Source organism: Palaemon carinicauda, chromosome 4, assembly GCF_036898095.1.
Source record: "Palaemon carinicauda isolate YSFRI2023 chromosome 4, ASM3689809v2, whole genome shotgun sequence".
NCBI classification, from domain to species: Eukaryota; Metazoa; Arthropoda; class Malacostraca; order Decapoda; family Palaemonidae; genus Palaemon; species Palaemon carinicauda.
In genome coordinates this window covers 192037692-192053806 of record NC_090728.1, presented here as the reverse complement: position 1 = coordinate 192053806, position 16115 = coordinate 192037692, and the positions used below count along the sequence as shown (strand labels likewise).

Genomic DNA, 16115 nt, shown 5'->3' with positions numbered 1-16115 from the left:
CAGGTGAATGATCGCGTGAAAGGGTGCGATGGTGATCAGCATCTGCAGGAGGGCGATCGTTCAGGGTTGTGCGATGAGGAGCAGCATGCGTAAGCGGGCAATCGTTCAGGGTTGTGCGATGGCGAGCAGCATGCGCAGGTGAATGATCGCGTGAAAGGGTGCGATGGTGATCAGCATCCGCAAGAGGGCGATCGTTCAGGGTTGTGCGATGAGGAGCAGCATGCGTAAGCGGGCAATCGTTCAGGGTTGTGCGATGGCGATCAGCATCCGCAGTTGAGGGTCGCGCGATGGCGATCAGCATCCGCAGTTGAGGGTCGCGCGATGGCGATCAGCATCCGCAGTTGAGGGTCGCGCGATGGCGATCAGCATCTGCAGTTGAGGGTCGCGCGATGGCGATCAGCATCCGCAGTTGAGGGTCGCGCGATGGCGATCAGCATCCGCAGTTGAGGGTCGCGCGATGGCGATCAGCATCTGCAGTTGAGGGTCGCGCGATGGCGATCAGCATCCGCAGTTGAGCTAGTAGCTGGCGAACCATGTTCCTTCAGAAGTGTTGGAGAACGTTGGCGTGCCAGCTGTAACACACGTGGGCGATCCGGAGATCGCTGGCGAGCTGATGATCGCTGACGAGCTGACGATCGCTGGCGAGCTGATGATCGCTGACGAGCTGATGATCGCTGACGAGCTGATGATCGCTGACGAGCAGAAGGCTACGCGTGGAAGCCTGCGCAAAGAAGAGTCCTTGACCCCGACCTGAACCGAAGTTCTAGATCGCGAGGGCGAACGTGGGCGCACAGGGCACGTAACAGGAACCGCAGGGAAGATCATCTTGAAAGCGCTGACGAACAGGAGAGCGCTGACGAACAGAAGGGCGCGCAGGGAAACCCTGACACGCAAGGGAAGAACCCCCGTGGGGGCAACCCTTTGCCCCGAAGGGATCGTTGTCCGCCGGGAGACTGATGTCCGTCGGAAGACCGCTGTCCGTCGGGAAGACCGTTGTCCGTCGGGAAGACCGTTGCCCGTCGGGAGACGAGATTAGACTGCTGTCCATCTGCACCAAGACGGAAGATCGAGAAAAAGAAGTTGTAGGCTGCAAACGGAGATTCAAAAAGGCGCCTCAAGCACCCTTATAGGGAGATGAGAGGCCCTTACGACGAGGCGGACGGAGGGCCTTACGGCGAGGGAGGCCAACAGCAACAGCAACAGAAGAAACCTCCGAAGAGGAGTCTCTATGAGTGTACTCTCTCGCGAACGACAGAGAAACACTTCGTGGAAGAGACTGGTCAGCCAGTGACCTAAAAGGGGCAATCCTCCGAAGAGGAGCCCCTGCAGTTGCCCAGCCCCTTGAGCGAAACTGCAGGTGCGACCCGCTCAGCACCAAGAGCATAGTCGCACGAAAAAAAGGCAAGAGAAGAACCCCCCAAAAGAGGAAAAGCTCAAGCCTGGACAGGAAAAAACTTCCCTCGGAAGGAAAGTTATCCGCCCAAGGAGGCAAGCCTCCTGACTGTTCTAAAATGAACTGGAGAGCTGTCCGTCGACACGGGAGTACTACCAGTAGAAGGAGACACGCCCCTGACGACAATACAAGGGGGGAGGCAGCAACAGCCGAATCCCCAGGACTCAACCAGACAGCTCACACCGTTGCTATATTACAGAAACGAACTAGATCGGTAACTGTAAAAAAATAAAACAAATAATATTAGTACACATTCATTCCCCCGGGAAGGCTCCGAAGAGGAATCCCGAGGAAAAGGAACAAGAATTACACAACAGGCACGTGCCCTCACAACCACTTACACTCGCGGAAGGAGAGCTGTAACCAAAACAGAATTATAACAATTATAATTATGTAACTATGTAATTATGTAATTTAAAAAAAGAATGAACACTAAAGAAAAAAAACGAAAACCCCGAAAGGAATCGTTCTACAAGCTGAAAAATTAACAACTACAATTAGATTCATAAACTAATTGAGACAAAATGTACGGCGTAGCAACCCCACCCACACGGGAAGGAAGCTACAAGGGCGTAGTAAAACATAGTAAAAGGGTGAACGACCTCAAGAGAGAGAGAGAGAGAAAGACCGAAGTCAAACTCGATCGCAACCCATAAAATTAGGCCGTGGTGGCCTAACTGCCGAGGCCTCCACGTAGATATCGTACACTACACACACACATCTGAAAAGGAAACTTACTTATTTCTATACTCAAATATATATACAAACATGAAAACATGTTTACATATATATTGAGTAAAAGAAAAGTAAGCGATTAAGTAAAGACAAAACAGACAATGGCTGCCAAGCGAGGACCAAGACAGAGACGTCTGTCACAGTCCGAGCCAAAAGTGAAAGTGAGTATTCACCTGTGTGTGAGGGGGAGGAGGGGTAGCTAGCTACCACTCCCCTACCCCCCCGCTAACTAGCGCGGGGGTAATACACCCTCGTTAAATTCTAATGGCTCGCCATTTCAGCTACGCTAAAAGTAATAACCCTTTGTAAATAGCGTGGTTTGTATTTCGGTTACGGAACAAATATACATTATTAAAGGACAAGGACAATAATGTGTTAAGAATCCAATAATGATTTCACTAGATCAGCAATTTAGAATTATTTTGATTTTTGTGATTGAGAATTTAAGGTGTAGTTTGTTTAAAATACTGATTTCAATTGCCAGGTACCAGGCATCACTAATTGCTTTAATTATGCTGGTGTACATTTTGGCCTAACGACTGAACATGGATCTATTTACCAAGCAGGTTTCATTATCAGATTCTGAGTCAACCTGTCAATTAGGGGTGCTTGTTAATTATAATAGAAGGTATAAGTGTTCCGCGCCAATATTTCCTGTTTAAAAACAAGTTAAAAGTCAAAGAAATTTCAACAGATATCACCTCTTAAAATGCAGCACTGTAGATAAATGTACTTACAAAAATTACGCTAGGAGGATATTCCTTGCAACCTACCTGCAACAGGTTTGACAACCACTCCTGAAATACCCAAAACCACTCCCATTACGAACGTCTGACCCGCATACAGAAGGGATTTTGGCACTGATGTCTGTATCACTAGTCTCTGCCGACGTTTCTTCATGGAAGAGATATTTGGATTGAACTGATATCTATGATGAGTAACTATCAAAATATTATCAAAAGAATATATTGAAATGTCAATTAAAGCAAGATGTCTGGTTGACACAGGATCTTATACAAGTTTCCAATATATCCAACAAAATATATTTTTGCCACACCGAAATAGAAATCTCTTTGACTATGGAATGGCCAATTTCATGTTACACATTTAATTTACAAAGAAAAAAATATATTGTGAAATAATTTGAAGAATTGATAAACATTATAGTAATGTAATTATAAATTTGTAGTGATGTAACATGTCAATTGTACAGTATAGCTTAACATACCTTTTTATATTCCTGGTCAAAAGTAAGACTGACTATTGTATTTCCAATAGCAGAGGAGATAAGGTTAAGGCTGTCAGCTGTACCCCCAACAACGTGACCCATTAGACTCTGCGCACCACGAGCTATTCCTTCCGCAAATTCATCAGGTCCTTCGATGATACCCTGAAGAGAAAGAAAATGCTAGCACAGGGTACTTTAACCCTTTTACCCCAAATGAACGTACTGGTACGTTTCACAAAACTCATCCATTTACCATTATGGACGTACTGGTACGTCCTTGCAAAAAACTGCTATTTACATTTTTTTTTGCATATTTTTGATAACTGTGAGAAACTTCAGGCATTTTCCAAAAGAATGAGACCAACCTGACCTCTCTATGACAAAAATTAAGGCTGTTAGAGCTATTTAAAATAAATATATTGCAAAATGTGCTTGAAAGAGAAAACGCCTGGGGGTTAAGGGTTGGAAAGTTCCAAATAGCTTGGGGGTAAAAGGGTTAAAAACCAATATATTTGAGTTGAAAAACTAAATAAATGTTCAGAATCTTGAAAAGTATATTGGAAGTACTTACTAAAGCTGGTTGATAAATGAGGTCTTTAACACCTTGTGACAAGTCTCTTAGTCTCTGATATGGATTGCCTAGAATGTCCAATCCCAACACCAACACATAAATCTGTAAGGAAAAGTCAAGCTTACAAACTTATACAGTTATTAAACCACAATATCTTAACCCTATACCTTGAGTGTTCCAAATAACTATCAGCTTTATTAAGGTGTTTCTTTTATCATTTAGCATTTTCTGGGCTCAACCTGTGCTGCTCCGTGAAATGCTCCTTTAGCATCATTTCTAAGGTATATAACTGCTATATATTACCAGAGAAAAAAGTGCATAGGAATGCCATGGATGAACCCAGCTCGCTCACCTATATTAGGTGTCGGTACATAGTAACTGGGGCGTGAAAACCACTATCAGAGGTCTCGTGCCATTTAGATATCTCCTCTTCAAATATCCCTGTTACTACGAGGTGCCGTTCTACATCCACTACTAACTATCAGCTTTATTATGGTGTTTTTTTTATCACTTAGCATAATTTAGAATCAAGAGTAATTTATGTAAGATTAATGCACATCAACCTCTTTAGTTTAATCCTTACTGAATTACAGCATTGATGAAACAATACGGCCTAGAAAAGAGTTTTTGACGAAGGAAAAATCTATTTCTGGGCGAGGGACCTGTGTCGCCCAGTGAAATGCTCCTGTAGCACCTTTTCTAAGGCATAGTTATTGCTAAATATACCAGAGAAAAAAAGGATGCATGGAATGCCAGGAATAAACCCAGTTAGCTCACTCTATGAATGTCGGTATAGTAACTGGGGCGTGATAGAACCACGACCATAGGTCCCTCACCAGTTAGACCTCTCCCTCATCAACATCCCCCGGAACAACGAGGTACCGTCCTACACCTGTCTGCTGCCTCCTACTACGGCTATCCTTCCCTACCCCTACACCTCCCTACACCCTTATTTCATAATAAAATTTATTATCTTTATACTCAAATTATGTTCATATTACGCCTATCTCAAAGCCCGGTTTAATACTGATGTTTCTAATAAAACTAAAAATTTCCCCATTTTCCTCCCTTTCAATAAGCTTAGGTCTCTCGTAAAGTACTGAGACAAACTGACGATTAATGGCAATAACCTCGGCATAGGTACGCTACAGCTCCTTGTTCATTTTAGTTTTAAAGTCAAAACTAAACTAGAGGGACATTCAGTAGCGCGCAGACCTCCGCCAAGGTAGCTTATTTCTCAACCTTTTGCTCGACCTTGACCTTGATCTTTGACCTTAACATGTATTAATTGACGTGGATTTTCATACATTCAAATATGAACTAAGTTTGAAGTCTCTGTGACAATGATGTCCAAGCTTATGGCTGATTACATGAAGTGGACATTCTGCTTGACAGTGATCTTGCACATTTTAATCAGTTCCAGCTTTTTACATAACAGTTAATCCCTGCAAGTTTCATTACTCTTCGATTAAAATTGTGGCCAGGAAGCTGTTCACAAACAAACATACACACACAAACAGAGGCAAAAATATAAGCTTCTTCCAACTTTGTTGGCGGAGGTAATTATTATCTTCTTGAAATCACTTGTCAGTGGAGAGGGTGGGCATGTTTATGAACATAAAATGTGTATAGAAATAATAGATTTTATCAAGAAAATTCCATTTATATCACTGAAACTCCCTTTTATATCCATATTGTATTACTAACTCCCACATTCAGATGTAGTGGGTCAGTGAAAGAAAGAGATAGGAAATGTTGTCTTAAAATAATAAACTCACTTAGCACCTGAGATTCAACTTTTATTTTAGTACCTAAGTAAGCAACTATCACCAAACATGGTCTTTTATAACTGAAACCTGCAGAATTTGATCCCAAATCCAACACCACTAACCAGTTACATCCTTTTTATATATATATTACCCAACACTGTACTTTCAAAAATAAAAAATGAAAGGTAAACTTGGAAATTTCAACAGTAGAGGTCATAGATCTGTAACCCACTACCTTCAAGGCCAAAAGAGAGTCAGTCAAGTCCTCCTGCTGCTTGTAGACACTCTAAACTTGTTTATCACAGGCTGAATCGTGGAGATACAGATTCAGCCACTCCTGTAACTGGTAACTGCATTCACTTTACATGATAAATTATCCGAAAATAATGAGCATACCTCCATCTTCTTGTTGAGCAATTTCACTGACATGTCCACTTTTGGTATTCCCCAACAATTCAAAATCTCTAGACATACTAACAGAAGCAGAGACCATTCGTTTGAAAGAATCTGTTTTGCCTGCTTAATTTCAAAGACATTCAGTTTCTCTGGGAAAACCTGGGGGAAAAGATCTATTCCTCTAAAATCTGTTCACGTTAATAGAATTTCCCCTATCAGGAATAGGGTTTCCTACCTACTTCCCCTTAGTTCTAAATATGTCAATGCTGTAGCACCGTCTGAAAATACTACTACGATATTTCCCATTACCAGCCACTCCTGAACCAGAAAAGATCTTGAACATGGCTAAAAATTAAAGGCAATTGAAAACTGATTCTTTCCTCGCTTATTCCCTGAAAAATGGAGATAATCTGGAGTTGCAGTCCATCCTTCCTCTGAAGGCCCCATGAAAAGAGAGATATCTAGAGCTTTCACTTCTAAGGACACTCCCTGTAATAACAGATAGGAAGTTGGTTCTGCATCACTGGAATACAAAAGGGATTTTGACGAAGGAAAAATCTATTTCTGGGCGAGGAACCTGTGTCGCCCAGTGAAATGCTCCTCTAGCACCATTTCTAAGGCATAGTTATTGCTGAATATACCAGAGAAAACGAGATGAATGGAATGCCAGGAATAAACCTAGCTCGCTCACTCTTTGAGTGTCGGTATAGAATACTGGGGCATGATTGAACCACGACCATATGTCCCTCACCAATTAGACCTCTCCTTCATCAACATCCCCTGGAACGAGGTGCCGTCCTACACCCGTCTGCTGCCTCCTACTACGACTATCCCTCTCCACCCCTACATCTCCCCACCCTCTATCCTCATTCCTCAACAGCACCTGCGTTGATCAGAGACCATATACCCTGATCCAATCCCATTGAGACAATATTGGAAAGATCTCACTTAGAAGTGACGCATTGGAATGATTTCTCTAAAGAAGCCTTTGTCCTTTGCAGTCTCTTTTAATTTTCTTTGAAATTTTTTTGGGATAGGTAAAACTTGTGAATAGTACCATCGAAGAAAATTTGGTATAGCTTTCATCTGAGCCACAAATTATTGCATTTGCTTCAAAATGACAAAATTGCAGACAATTTTGTTGATTTACTGGCCAGTTAAAATGGCCAGTAAATCAACCAAAACATTTGGCTCCAGCTTTAGAAATAACCAAATTAAATGCAGTTGTTTTCACTTTTTAATTAGAGGGTGCTTTATCTCGGAGAGAAATTTAAATACTGGGCCCCTTATGTTACAGGTTATCATCTTTAAGAAAGTTGGGCCTGTTTACAAAAAAGATTTGTTGCTCTTCTCTTAAAAAATCTTTCACTCTTTCAAAGTTGCACAAATATTTAAATCTGTTTTATATATTAAAAAAAAATCACCATTGTCACCTATTGGATGCAACTTATCCAGAATTCATTAGTTTTGCCAAAGTTTCTAGCCTTTCTATTGATTGTTATATTTGTTTCCCCTTGTCAGATGACTGATTAAATATTAGGAACATGACTTACAAGTTCTGGAAGAATTGTGATTTGGTAACAATGTATTATTCTTTTAGTTGCATGATGAAGATAAACGAATTAAATGTGGATGTAACTCACCTGCTGGATGACCTGGTGTTTAGCATGATCCATGAAATCTACCATCAGTCTGTCCCAAGGTATGGACTCCCTCTCATAATGACCAATACTAATTGAGACATTCTTCATCTGCCATAATATAGAATGAAAACAACAAAGTTCATATTAAATTTACATGATTAGATTCAGTAGAATATCAGCACACTTAATTTCAAGTTACTGCATATGAAATAAACACAATATATAAAATATGGATGTTCTTAGTACTTGCCAAATGCCTTAACATAATCAAGATTGTTATACCCTTATGTTAGACACATTTTACAACATTTCAAACAAAATGATTTGAGCAGATTATGAGAAACATAACAATATTGGGATGTCTGAAACAGTTTTTTTTTCCATTTACTTATTAAGAAACTTAATTTCCAGGTAATTTGTACTGAGGCATTATAGGCAAAATATTATATTACTCTTAAAACAAGTAATGTAATAGAAAAAGAAGTGGTATAAATAATAAAACCTTCAAAACTGTGTTTAAAAGGTATAAAATATAAGTTGGTAAACCTATAATAGTTTTCAGTAGCATTAAAAGTCATCCACAGTCACTATTTTATATCACCATATCTTTTGATTAAGAGTCACTACCATGTTCTAAATATTGTTATGTTCTAAATATTGTTAGTGTGTAACGTTCCTCTGATAGATATCCACACAAAAGATATAACACACCACATTTCTATAGATAATTACACCACTAAATATAAAACGGATTCTGACATAGGAAAAATCAACTTTTGGGTGAGATAGCCATGTCATCTTGATGGAAGTTCATTCCTTCTTGCAGAAATATCCTAAGTAGAGAGCTGCCTTTGAGGAACTTCCATCAGGACGACATGGCTCAAGCCCAAAAAATAATTCTGGTAAATCTAACCTCTCAAATAAAATGACGGACTTGGAGCTGCATCAAAAACTATAACATACCTCTGTCAAAGTTGCACCAAGAGATGTAAGGAACCAATCCAAGACATCATTCTGTCTTGTATGATTTCCGAGAACGCTTCCCCGTGGGGAAAAGGAAAACTTCACGCGGAGACCTGCGATGCACACACGCTCAACTTCAGGGCCTTCGTCTACTTCTTTATCTGTCTGTTGCTGAAGATAATTAGATGAAATGAGCACCTTCATAATAATTATTAATTATTAATGATTAATGATTAATTATTATTACTATTACTATCATTATCATCATTATTATTATCATTATTATTATTATTATTATTATTATTATTATTATTATTACAGTATTATTATTATTATTATTATCATTATTATTATCATTATAATTATTATTACTAGCTAAGCTTAAACCCTAGTTGGAAAAGCAAGAAGCTATAAGCCCAAGGGCTCCACAGAAAAAATATCCCAATGAGGAGAGGAAATAAAGAAATAACTAAATGATATAAGAAGTAATGAACAATTATAAAAACATTAACAACATTAAAACAGATATTTCTTATATAAACTCTAAAAGGACTTATGTCAGCCTGTTCAACATGAAAACATTTGCTGCAAGTTTGAGCTTTTGAAGTTCTACTAATATCAAAGTTCAAAACATTAGCCTTGCTTATAATGTTAAATAATTAAAAAGAAATGGTGTTTAATTTGACTTCAGTTTGACTAAGTTTTCTATTTTCTACAACCGAAAATAGCATTTGAAACCAGCATTTCTCTCCCTCTACTTAATAGTATAAAAGTGTAGCTTTTCAAACAGCTTATCAACAAATAAACATATTGGATACCTTCAGCACAACTAGTCTTAAAAAGAAGACGCCGAGATCAAACTTACCATCATTGCCTGGAATGTGATGGGCATCCTAAGTTTCTTTAGCTCAGTATGGATTGTGCCAGACCAAGGGCTCGGGAGAACTGGTTTTAATGCATCATACATGGAGGAGATGAAACCCTTGTCTAGTTTCAGGTAAAATTCCTGGGCTACAACACTCAAATGTCTGAAAAAGAAAGACACTAAATGAAATTTCAAACAGAATTAAACTAATATAAAATATTACTGTAATTGATTTCATATATATCTTACAAATTAATAGGAGGTTTATAAAAATACACAAATTTTATCTTTAAAGCATAACAAATGGAAAACCACAAGACTCTCACTGTAAAATAATTTCAATTGAAATGAAAATAATAGAAATTTAGAATATATAAATTAGACAAAAAGCAAGTATCAAGAAAGGCAAATGAAAATACACCCACTCTTGATTTCAATAACATGACCAAACTAATATATCAATTCTATTCTATTTACTCATAAAAAAGAAAAGGAAATTGCAATCTGGAATGTAAATTTATAGCACTAGAATATACAGTATAGTACATCAATTCCTTAAAGATTTCTTTACAAATATATATAAGGCTTTGTCTCACCTTAGCTAATTAAGCTGTACAATGATGATAGTATAGTACATACATTACAGTAATATACACTACAGTATCAGTGAATGGTGATAGTTAGGAACAACAGTGTTTTGGTGCTACATATATATAGGGTGGTGTGACAACGACTTACGCCTTATGAGTTGTCTTGCCCTAGGTATCATAATGTATGCAGTACTGTTTTGTCACTGTGTTACTTATGTACAATTACCTCTATAAAGTAATTTAAACAACAATACCTTGATATAAACCATGAGAAAACAATTTACAGTGACTTATCTAAGGTGTACAGTATATCAACCACACTTAGGATATGAGGTTATGAACTGAATCACTCTATGGTACAAATAAATATTACACATTTATTTCATCTTCGCAGGATTTTGTTACCCAACTTGGCGAAGGTGTAGGGCTGACTATACAGTGTATAAGTGGGATATTGCTTCAAGCTTCCAAAAGAGAGGCATTATATCTACAGTACTGTACATTATTATTAATATTATTACTTGATAAGCTACAACCCCAGTTGGAAAAGCAGGATGCTATAAGCCCTAGGGCTCCAACAAGGAAAATAGCCCAGTGAGGAAAGGAAACAGGGAAAAATAGAATATTTTAAGAACACTAACAACATTAATATAAATATTTCCTATATAAATTATAAAACTTTAACAAAACAAGAGAAAGAGAAATAAGATAGAATAGTGTGCCTAAGTGTACCCTCAAGCATGAGAACTCTAATACAAGGCAGTCGAAGACCATGGTACAGAGGCTATGGCACTACCCAATGCTATGGAACAATGGGTTGATTTTGGAGTGTCCTTTTCCTAAAAGAGATGCTTACCATAGCTTAAGTCTCTTCTAACTTTACCAAGAGGAAAGTAGCCACTGAACAATCACAGTGCAGTAGTTAACCCCTTGAGAGAAGAATAATTGTTTGGTAACCTTAGTGTTGTCAGGTGTATTAGGACAGAGACTATATAAAGAATAGGCCAGACTTTTCAGTGTATATGTAGGCAAAGGTAAAATGAACCTTAACCAGAGAGAAGGATCCAATGTAGTACTGTCTAGCCAGTCTAAAGACCACATAACTCTCTATCGGTAGTATCTCAACGGGTGGCTGATCCCCTAGCCAACCTACTACTAATACTTTAAGGAGAATCAATAGTGTTATTGATTATTACATGACAAGAATATTATCATAATATGCACATGCACATACAGTAAACATTTCATTTGTAATACTGTACCAGCAACTGTAACTTTTAAAGTTGGATTTTGCATGGCATAAACAATTTGAATGAGATAAAATATAGATCTTTACTACTTTGTCAAAGCCTTTTAAACAGAGTTTGAAATCAGTGAAAAGCATCAATAGAAATTTTCAAATTTTTCAATGCAAGTTTTAATACTTCATTCTTGACTGTCAACATTGCATAATTGGAATAAGGTTTAAAACTGTACAAAAATACCATATATGTAGAATAAATCAAAGAATAGTTTTATGTAAGTTACATGACATTGTACAAAATCTACATACTGTATATCAAAATATTCAGTATACAGAGTTCATCTTCATACTCATTTTAATGAGATCAACCCCAAATGAGCTTTTACATTGCAATTTATCAATGACGTCATAGAGCAACAACGGACAACTAATAGAGAGGGCATCAGTCATATCAGGATGTGGAGTATCAGTTAAACTAGAAGGACACTCCAAAATCAAACCATTGTTCTCTAGTCTTGGGTAGTGCCAGAGCCTCTGTACCATGGTCTTCCACTGTCTTGGGTTAGAGATCTCTTGCTTGAGGGTACGCTCGGGCACACTATTCTATCTTGTTTCTCTTCCTCTTATTATTTCAAATTCTATATCCCCTTGTTATTTAGAAGTTTTCCTAGTTTATATATGAAAGATTTATTTCAATGTTATTATTGCTCTTAAATTCTCTTTTAGCTTATTTCCTTATTTACTTTCCTCACTGGGTTATTTTCCCTGTTGGAGCCTTGTGGTTATAGCTTCCTACTTTTCCAACTAAGGTTGTAGCTTAGCAAGTAATAATGAAAATAATATTAAACTAAACTTCACCATACATCTAAGCAAAGCCACACATTAACATTGGAAGAGACATCAAACAAGACTTATAGAAGACATCTGTCTAGGGCATTCATAAGAGTGAAGTGATAGTCCAGATTAGTTGGAATCTTTCACTGAAATAAATTATTTTATTCTTTATGCTGCTGCCTCCGATGCCTTAGATGACCGCGGAGGTAGCAGCAGTAGGGGATTCAGCATTACGAAGCTTCATCTGTGGTGGATAACGGGGGAGGGTGGGCTGTGGCACCCTAGCAGTACCAGCTGAACTCGGTTGAGTCCCTTTTAGGCTGGGAAGAACGTAGAGTAGAGGTGCCCTTTTTTGTTTTTGTTTCATTTGTTGATGTCGGCTACCCCCCAAAATTGGGGGAAGTGCCTTGGTATATGTATGTATGTATGTATGATTATTTTATGATATCAATATTCAAGTACTTTACTTATTACATACTTTATGGTAGTAAACTGGCCCATGGACGAATGAAGCAGAATACACGACGATAGGCAAGGCTGGATGGCTCCAAATTCATTGGAAGGATAAAACACTGCTGGAAAAACGGCATCTGAGAGTTGGTTGTCGAGCTGGAAAAGAGAACATTAATCTTGTAATAAAATTACAGGCAAGGTAGAAAGAATTACAGGGCATAAATTATAAAAAAACAGTTAACCCTTTTACCCCCAAAGGAGGTACTGGTACGTTTCACAAAACTCATCCCTTTACCCCCATGGATGTACCGGTACGCCCTTGCAAAAAACTGCTATTTACATTTTTTTTGCATATTTTTGATATTTTTTTTGAGAAACTTCAGGCATTTTCCAAGAGAATGAGACCAACCTGACCTCTCTATGATGAAAATTAAGGCTGTTAGAGCAATTTAAAAAATATATACTGCAAAACATGCTTGAAAAAAAATAACCCCTGGGGGTTAAGGGATGGAAAGTTCCAAATAGCCTGGGGGTAAAAAGGTTAATATTTGTAGATAATATTAATACAGTATTACTTTTAAAGAATTGTTACGTAAAGAAGAAAACCATTCTAGTATCATTTCCATATCAACATGCCCGTTGCCATTAATAAAGAATTAATATACAAATACAGTATAAAAATGCTCAAATAAAGGAGGATATATATGGATTAAAAAATTTCCTCTTCAAAACTAACATGTAAATGCGTACATCAACAAACAGATCCTCCTATATTCAAGTCTATTTAAGAATAAGAGTCTGTAGCCTCAACACTTGAACACAGAAGTGTATTTTCTTATTGTGGAAATTATTTGTCTTCCAATACATTATTTACTTTATGTTTCCATTCCCTTAAAACAATCTTTAATGTTGTTACAGTTTTAAAATTATATTATTTTGACTGTTCATTACTTCTCTTGCAGTTGTAGTATATTTATTTCCTTGTTTCTTTTCCTCACTGGGCTATTTTTCCACGTTGGATTCCTTGGGCTTATAGCATCCTGCTTTTCCAGCTAGGGTTGTAGCTTAGCTGATAATAATAATAATAATAATAATAATAATAATAATAATAATAATAATAATGGTGAATCTTGTTTTAAAAGGTGATGCAAGTCCAGATTGATATAATATCATGCTTTATGTTATCACCATAAAAAAAGAAAAATTATGATCTCAACACTAAAAATACAACTTTGGCTTATTTGGTTTCCTTATGCAATGATTATTACTTCATTAGCAGTTTCTTTTATCAACTTATTCCAAACGATGCCATAAAGTTACAGATGGTTTCAAATTATTGGAACCTAGATATACGTCTATTGTAAGCTCTAAAGCCTTTAAATATGCAACCATGAGATCATACAATAAGCTTCCACTAGACATTCAAAAGATTGAAGATATGAAGGCTTTCAAGAGGAAACTGAAGACTTTCTTGTTCTGTGAGTGCTTCCATAGTGTCGATTCAACAATAAATGAGCAATATGTGGTGTGAAATGTTGAATGCTTTTGAACGACCTTGATAAAATGACTGTGAAGGTCCTGTAGAGAGTAGGGTTCCCCTACTGTATAGAACCAGAAAAACAGCCCTTAAAGTAAGTAAATTAGTCTTGATTAACCATTTTACCCCCAAGGTATTTGGAACTTTCCAACTATTAACCCCCAGACATTTTGTTTTTTCAAGCACATTTTGCAATATATATTTTTTAAATTGCTCTAACAGCCTTAATTTTCGTCATGGAGAGGTCACGTTAGTCTCATTCTTTTGAAAAATGCCTGAAGTTTCTCATATTTTATCAAAAATGCAAAAAAAAATGTAAATAGCAGTTTTCTTGCAAGGACATACCAGTACGTCCATGGGGGTAAAGGGGTGAGTTTTGTGAAACGTACCAGTACGTCCATTGGGGGTAAAAGGGTTAAAGTAAGTAAATTATTCATGACTAAATGTAACATATTTTACAAATGTACGATACCTGAATGCGATGTAGTTCTGCCGAGGCATAAACAAAATGAGGCGAATGTCTGTAGTGAAGCCACAAAGCAGGTCGTTTCGTTCGCCTCATCCTACAGCCAAAGGGTCGAGTCATATACATTTTCTCCAGGTCAACCTTTGTAGAAAATTTAAAAAAACATGAATACAGGTATTCCCTTAATAATTGCTATTCATGCTGTAATCAGTTGTGAACAAATGTATACATCATAGTAAGACAAATTATTTATATAAAAGTAAATTTCTAAAAAGGCTCGAGAAATCTTATATATGCACAAGGACACTGAAATATTGATCAGAATTAGGAATATATAGCAAAGCTTTGAAGCGAATTCATAAAAAATCTAATAAAAATCAACAAAAATTAACGTACACAATGTTAAAATAAAATCAGTGTGTTTTGTTATAAGAAGTGATTACACTTACAGTACTAAGAATTATTTTTTTTGCAACTTAGTAATATAAACATTCCGTCAAAAGAAAAATGAATATCCTAAATAATTCCTTGAAAAGTGTGTCAACTGAATTAGATTTCTTCCAAGTGTCTGGGTTAATCATTTGGTAATAACCTTTTACATGGATTACCTAAGGCTAATGTCTTGAATGAAAAGTCAAGAAATGCTATGATTATCAAATAAAATATACAATTGCTGCGACTATAATTATCACGCTTATAGTTGCCGTTATTATATTTGTCAAAGTTTCTTTTCACTAGTTTGTTTAGTTTATACAAACGGTATTAGAATGTAAGATTGAGTCCTAACTTTAAAGACGATGCAAAAATAATTTTTTTACCTAGGTCACTCCAAACAGCTGAAACCAACAAGCAAAATATAATAGATTATATTTCCCTTAGAACCCCTTAGAGATTTAATTCAAATTAAAACCACATCACACATTCCTAAAAAATTAAGAAAAAGAAAATGTAGTTAAAAATAGGAACCTATATTAATCTTAAACATGATGAATTTAAGATATCAACTAGATCTAAAGATTAGAACACCCCTTTGTAAGTGCTAACATTCATATGATATATAGGAATGGAAAGAGATATTTAACCTCGAATAAAGAGTTATACCCAATTTTAGCAGGCTGAAAGATTATAGGATTAAGAAAAGACAGAGGAGAGGAGTGTTTTTCTAATAATAAAAAGTCACTAAATTAAATAATCACAACCAAGTGATTTCTGATTGATACAAAGTTAGGTTTAGAATATGATCACCTGCCTTTTCTATGCTGTTTGAAAAGTAGACATTCAACTTCAACTGTTCGTGAGCCATCTAAAAACTGGTACTAATATTGACTGATTGGGAGGATAGTCACAAGTCACTTTTAATTAAATCACA

General features: G+C 37.0%; 1 protein-coding gene across 1 annotated transcript in view; it reads right to left on the bottom strand.

The window, feature by feature from the left end:
* The window catches only part of LOC137640309 (intermembrane lipid transfer protein VPS13A-like), a 212029-nt gene that overhangs the window by 71605 nt on the left and 124309 nt on the right, over positions 1-16115 (bottom strand). The window contains exons 33-40 of the mRNA XM_068372942.1: positions 14753-14887; positions 12769-12899; positions 9624-9786; positions 8759-8929; positions 7796-7903; positions 3988-4089; positions 3417-3578; positions 2962-3082 (exon numbers count right to left, since the gene is read on the bottom strand). Coding sequence (XP_068229043.1) covers positions 2962-3082; positions 3417-3578; positions 3988-4089; positions 7796-7903; positions 8759-8929; positions 9624-9786; positions 12769-12899; positions 14753-14887 — 1093 coding nt within the window. The remainder of the gene's footprint in view (positions 1-2961; positions 3083-3416; positions 3579-3987; positions 4090-7795; positions 7904-8758; positions 8930-9623; positions 9787-12768; positions 12900-14752; positions 14888-16115) is intronic.